The following is a 7,206-nucleotide window of genomic DNA, read 5'->3' as shown; positions in this document are numbered from 1 at the left end:
CCACACGTCATTGTAGAATATTTTTGTATACCTGGTTTAGTGTGCTATTATATATATGAATTTATTTTACTCTTACACTACAAAAATTGTTTATGTAAGATTCTATAAATATTGTTTTATAAGAAAATGAAATATTTTATTTAATATTTTTATTTAGTTTGATTAGTCATAATTTCATTTTAAATGGATGATTTAGATTACTAAAATTATTTTTAGATAAGAAATGTATATTTTTTGATCATATGCTGTATTTTCACCAAGTTTCAAAATTTTCAGTAAAAAATGACTAAAATACCTCGGTGTGACAAAAATTACTTTTTGTTTGTTTTTTATTTAAAAATAATTTATATTCGCTTAAAACATAATATTTAGTAACTGTTGCTCACAGGGGAGACGTAAAATTGATGCAAGAGCCTTGCGAAGTTTCGATTGATATTTCGGGTAATGAATGTCTATCGAGACATCGCGACGGTTGTCGCGAGTTCGAAGGGAGTACCGAGTTGTGACAGTGAAAGATTGATGTATATTAATGATAAAAAATATACATATCCTACTAATAATTTTATAATATTATTAATACAAAATTTATATACGTTGTAATTTTTGATAAACTTAATTGACTCTTATATGTTATTAGAATCGACTTAAGTTGTTTCACGATTAGATTTTGCCTCTATAATATATATTAATTGATCGATGTTAAAGATTAGTCAGATATTTAATCTAGAAATGCACGATTCATCTATTAATCAAAAATCTAGAGATACATTATTCAACATTTAATCGTAATTAAATTTAAATTTTCAGAATGTTTAAAATTAATTTAAAAGTTACAACTTTAAGAAGAGACATTCAGTTTTAAATGGATGTCTAAAATACCTTTTAAGCCCTGTAGATACTCCCTAATGTTTACAATAGCATCCAACAATCATTCTTAAAAACTCTTTCATTCTTCATTTGCATATTGTTCTTTTTTGGTAGCTTTAAATGTGTTCAAAAAAAAATCTGGAAAGCAATCTTAAATTCTCTAAATTCTATATTACAACTTTGGGAAGAGACATTCAATCTTAATGTCTAAAGCAGCTCTTAGGATCTTTAATATATAGTTAACATTGCAATTGACCCCAAACATTTTAGGCAGACATGAAAACAGCAAACCAGCTATACTACAACTAATAATTGCATTGGTCGACATTACAACATCTGTTGCAACTTGCAATAAGATTTGTCTTATCCAGCCAATAAATGTAAATAATTCAGTACATGTCACAAGAAACAGACCAAAGTTACAGAAGCAACTTCATGGCATGAATGAATGAACAAATAGTCATAGCTCAACTAAACAAAAACATTAGCTATGCAATATATACATTTATAACCAATTTTACAATTTCCAGAACTATAATCCCTTGTCGGGAAAAAAGACAAGAAAAAGAGAACATGATGAATTCCATTTGCAATAGGTAAATAGGGAAGTTGAGGCATCAATAACAAAGCAACACTTATAGATCTTTCCAGACATTAAAATCAGTATTTGAACTGTTAGAGTTAGCTGTACTGTCTTGGCAGCCCATAAAGAATGTGCTGTGTAATGGATCAACATTTACTAGAGCATGGGCTGTTCCACTAGGGCTAGCGGCAACAGCAACTTCATCCTCCCCAATGGTCACTTCAGCATAGCCTCTATTAACTATCTGATTATTTTCCACCTGCAAATGGTTCAAGATGAAATTACACATGCGAATATAACTATATCTGAGACATCTTTCGTATACTTGAATCTAAGCTACTGTCACATAATATCAATTTTTTTTTTTTTTTGAAAAGTAAAAGAAATTTTATTGAAGAGAAACGAAAATGCTACAGAGATCAACAATAACAGGACATTAGATATCCTTAGAAATCACCGACCTAAAAATGGTTGATAATAGAGCAACCACAAAGCAAAAGGTGAGCACAATGGCATAAAACACCCCCAAAATTGAAACCGAAAGAAAAGGACCAACCCCAAAAAGTTAGTTTGATATTGAGACTGGAAAGTGAGTGAATTAAGAAATCCAAGCAGCTAATTCTCTTACTCCATGAACCCCTTCTTAGCAAGTGAGTCAGCAAAGAAATTGGCTTCACAAGGACTATGGACAAAACAAAGTCTAATAACATTCTTAATGAGAAGATCCAACTCGTTGAGTAATAAACTAGTTTTCCATGATCTGAGATGACAATGGTCTCACTTTCTAAAATGAGTACTGGGACCGTATTCCAACTAATTTCCATTTCATCTAAAATATAATATTGTTGGAATATATCAAAAATAATTTGTTAATAATTATAAATATGTGAAAATATATTATTATTGTAAATTTTTTAATTATTTCATTGATTTCTTTTTAGCATTTCAAATGTCAAATATTTGAATATATATATATCCAATTTTTACTTAATGTTCTTAATGGTAAATTTTTTCTCTTCACCACACTGCCACTGTTGTCTACCAAACAAATATTATCTTACCCCTAGTTTCAATCTCACCGCTGCAACTCCTGATCTCCCTGCACTATTTTCAATCTCATAACCACTGCTATGCCAAACTAACCCTTAGTATATAAAGCGCTTGGGTTAGATATACTAATGATATTTTCAGTTTCAAAGCAACTTTGGGCAATATATTATGGAGATTTGAGTAATTAAAATTCAATTTTCTTTCCATGCTCTTTCCATTATTCCTCTCTGAATCTTGCCCCTTTCCCAAACCCCTCTTCCATATATTTCCTCTCTTCCCTCTTTGATGTAAGATAGATTTGGGCAAGTATGCCTACTTAGGGTTTATGGTATGCTAAGTCTTTAAAAGTAGGGAATCAATTAGGGTCTGAATCTACTGAGATTGGACCTCAAATGAGGGCTGGGTGTTAAGAAAAGGTTGCAGGAATCTTCTGAGAGCGATCTAATTATAATAGGACAAGTTATAGTTGTTTTCTCAAAGCTGGGAACAGTATCTTGCAATACCATTAGAACCAAGAGACGAAAATTCAACCACTCAATCACAAATCCTCCCAGAACTGTAAACTTAAATCTGTATTCAAATTCAAACACACCGAATCCAACAATACAAACAGATACTAAACCCAAAATAAGACCCAATGGAACACTAAAGCCAAGCCCAATAAAAAGAAAATTGCCAATATATCCTTGAACACCAAAACTTTCTTGTTTAATTATGAATAGAGGACATCTTCACTTGGACAAAAAGGATATTTTTTGTTGATGAACATATTAACCCTTGGCTTTAAAGAGGGTGAAATTTATCTAACCAAGTAATGATGCGCTATCAGCTCTTCTCCCTGATTTTCATCCATACTATCCCTTCTCCCTCAATGGTTCTGCATCACTTGCACTTCTTCACCATCGCCGGAACATGTAAAAGAAGATATGATTAACTTTCCAATTTTCAACAAGATCGTCTTTCCATTAGTAGTCCATTGCATCGTTAACTACTTATGAGTTCTTCCTTGACTAAACAAGAGCTTGAAGTTGAATCAATGAAAACATTAGAAAATTTACATACTACTAGATATATTATAATAGATAACCCTTTTTATCGTTCTATCAAAAAGAAACAAGATTAGTTTGTATCAATCTAGCTGCTTTATCAGCATCTTCACAACCTACTAGGATTTTAAGTCAAACAATGTTGGAATTTGCACCAAAGAAATCACTGTTTCCAGACCTACACTGGACTAGTGCTACAAAACTAACAATCAGTATGCGAGAGTTGCAAATCCTTTCTAATCCAATGAATCCTGGATTTCTTATGACCAGAACAAGTGGGAAGACATCCGCTTTATTGAATACTTTATATATATTAATACTATGTGACATAATCTGGATTTCTCAAAAGTTTATATCAACAAGAATAGATCAGCTTGTTATCAAGCAAGCTGGAGATACATACAGTCAACAAGAAAATAGTTTCATTGAATGAAACACAGCATATATTTTCTATTTATGACAGACTAATTTGAGCAGTTCCTCCAGAAAACCTTAATTAGTATACTCCTAGCATTAGAATTGCACATCGATAATGAAAGTGAAACTCCCGGCATGACTAATTAATCCAAAATGGATGAGCCACATGCATGTTGTAAAATCAAAATACTAATTCATGAGAAAAGAGCATACCCTGAATTTTGTCTTTGCCCCCCAAATGACAAATGTTTCATTACAAGTATAATGTCTGTGATTTCCCCTCACACAACCTGGTCGGATTTCACCAATATGAACCGAGACACAAGACATTGCACCACCTGTAAGAAAATATGCTCCTATGAAAATCACTAAGGATATTAAAATGAAGGTAAACCTAAAAAATAAATTAATAAATAAATATAAAAGTAAATGATAGAAATTCAAAAACAATGTGGAATCTCGAAGAAATAAGTAAGTAATCCCCTCTAAAGGGAAATTTCACTAATACAGATCAATTTTTAGGAGGCCAGAGATCTCTTTTGTTTCTTTCTTTTTTAATTCATGTCTACAGAATAAAATTTCAGACTTTAGAGTAGATAGCCAAAACTAATCAGGTATGTAGATATACATGTTTTTGTTCATGGGCAACATGGTACTGGTGCTGACACACAAAAGAGTGATTTCATAAAGTTGGATCAAAGATCATATCGTATGGGGTAATAAAAAAGGTATGGCATCTATAGTCATTTCAGTGCATATAGTGTGAACTAAAATGGAATGCAGAAAGAGAATTCATGCAGCCATCCAAACTAATTTGTGTTTATGAATTAGTTGGTTTGAGTTGAGCAGGCACCAAAACTGTGCATTCTGAGCACGCATGCAAAGAAGGAAGCAATTTTCCCCCAACATTAGGCATCTAATACATTATTTTTGCCGTGAGCAAACAAAGCCACCAGCAAATTCAATAGAACAAGGTCAAGATCAGACAAAGAAAAAAAAAGAAAAAGCAAAATGAAAGGATACAAAATGGTTAAACAATCGCTTCTGTTCTTAAGCATCTGATCCTTGACAATTGTGGATAAGTAAAGATAGACCTTTGACGCCATTCTGAAGCGCAAGAGAGACGGGGTTGAGCAGCCAGCCGCGCTTGTCCTTGACAATATCTGAGGGTAACCCAGATCTGAATCTAAAAAGATTGGCCTTAAAGTCGCCATCGTCGCCGTCATCTTTGCCCCATTGCTCATGGTGAGAAGGAGAAGAATACTGCAATCTTAGAGACACCCATGTCAGCAACAGAAGCAACAAGAGCATAAAAGGGAAGGCCTGAGGCTTTTTCAATAAGTGCTTTACAGATGAGAGATAAGACAAGCTTTGGGTCTGAAACTGAAATGGGTTCTCCACGCTTTGGCTGTTGTTTGAATGTGAAATTCGCCTAGGGTTTGCCATCCTCTACTTTCTTCATAAACTCAGCAGCATGCACCCTGTCTTTTATTTTTTATTGTCCCTACCTTTCACAAGGTCCAGGATGCGCTGCTGGTGTCTTTGGCCACGGCCTCCGTTCTCATAGATTGGCTTGCAATACATTAAAAAATTTAAACTCATAGATAAAGAATATCTTTATTATTACAACACATGACATTAAATCAAGAACAAGGACAATATTTTCTACAGTACACGCAGATTGGCTTGCAAGACATCTTTCGGCGTTATCATGAACTAGACTACATCTTCTGGAGCTGGGACTTTATTTGCTGGTTGGAACCTTCGAATTGGACGTAGATTTGGAATTTTCAGTTAAGGCTTCAAAATTGTCTCTCAGAACTCTTGGGCAAAACTGTAAATGGCTAAGAAAGACCCTTAGCTCGTACAAGTCTAGGCTTAAGCCAGACTTGCCACTTAAGCCTATTTGGGAGACGCCACCTAATTTTTAGTTGGAATTGAGAATCAGTCGTGGGTGTTAAGGCATCAAGTCTCGTCTTTAGGAAAGAATTTGGCTCCTAGAATATGGTGTAGAGTTAAAGACGGAATCAAAGCTTTTAACCTTGCTTAGGACACGACCCAATTCTAAGTCATGGCTAGCGCAAAGGTCCAATAGGCAAAATCTACAAGGTCTAAACAAGTCTCTTAGCCCTACAACTGTTAATCATCTCTTTAATCATACATTGTCTAATCAAGGTTAGAACTCACCATCGCCATATAAAATATTTTGAAAGAAAGTATCATATCTTATATTTCCATGTCATCCATATACATATATCATTTGGTATTTGCCAATTCATGGCTAAAACATAATTCACTCTAGCATCCAAAGCAACAAAAAACCACAACACTAAACAGCGAAACGACTTTGAGTGAGGAGATGGCTTGTAAAACCCGACCTTATAAACACATGTCATGACATACATGCACTGAGTAGCATGTTATTACGCTAAAAAAGTCCTAAAAATAGATGAAACCCGGTATTATACCTAATGGTACACTTGAGTTGATTTAACCTCGAACTAGTTCAAATAGGAATCGTAAGATGAAATTTAACATTTTATAGTCAATGAATGACTAAAAATGATTGTTCGGAGTTCGAGGGTTCATTTGGGGAAAATTTGAAAATTTTGATATTTAGGGGTAAAATCGTAATTTTTCCACTCGTGGACAAAATTTGAGATTTTGAGAGAATTTAGATCACATTTGACAAATTGGAGAATGGTATGAGTATAAGGGATGAAAAATATGTCTATGGGCAATTTTTCAGTTTTTGGGGTAAAAATGTAATTTTTGACTTTTACGGGGCCAAAAGTGTAAATTTCAAAAATTACTCCACCAAGACTTTGGATAAGTCTGAGAATTTTATCTAAGTTATGGATATGTGGGACAAGTGTATGGTGAAAATTTGGACGCAAATGGATGAAATTTTAAAAACGGACCAATGGGAAAGTGACACATGGTATTTTTTTAATGGTTTAATATTATTTTAATGAAAAGTCAGCCCATTTAAACCCAATTTTAAGTGATGGCCGGCCATAAGGAAGAACAAGAGAGGAAATAGAGAGGAAAGGAAGACAAGAAAGAAAACAAAGGGAAACAAGAAAATTCAAAGGAGAATTCGCGTTTTTCGCCCGTTTACGCGTCTAACGGTAAGATTTTTCGATTTTAGCTTGATTTCTACCTTTCCTATGCCTTTATTTCCATTAAGCATGCTTGAGGAGAGAGATCAAAAAGTGAAACCAAGGGCTGGACGAAATTCTA

General features: G+C 33.8%; 1 protein-coding gene across 2 annotated transcripts; it reads right to left on the bottom strand.

The window, feature by feature from the left end:
- Positions 1,304-5,821, bottom strand: LOC18598553. 2 transcript variants are annotated; one of them, XM_018122373.1, is made up of 4 exons: positions 5,314-5,821; positions 5,058-5,226; positions 4,177-4,301; positions 1,304-1,709 (listed from the first exon to the last, which is right to left on the bottom strand). In XM_018122373.1, the coding sequence occupies exons 1-4, from the start codon at positions 5,407-5,409 to the stop codon at positions 1,503-1,505; spliced, it is 597 nt and encodes a 198-aa protein (XP_017977862.1). In that variant the 5' UTR covers positions 5,410-5,821; the 3' UTR covers positions 1,304-1,502. The 2 variants fall into 2 exon arrangements, with proteins under 2 accessions (XP_017977862.1, XP_007028181.2); XM_007028119.2 differs by having other exon boundaries at positions 5,058-5,820.

This window comes from Theobroma cacao, chromosome 5 (genome assembly GCF_000208745.1).
Source record: "Theobroma cacao cultivar B97-61/B2 chromosome 5, Criollo_cocoa_genome_V2, whole genome shotgun sequence".
Classification (NCBI taxonomy): Eukaryota; Viridiplantae; Streptophyta; class Magnoliopsida; order Malvales; family Malvaceae; genus Theobroma; species Theobroma cacao.
Note: the sequence above shows the minus strand (reverse complement) of the source record. Positions and strands in the feature narration are given on the sequence as shown.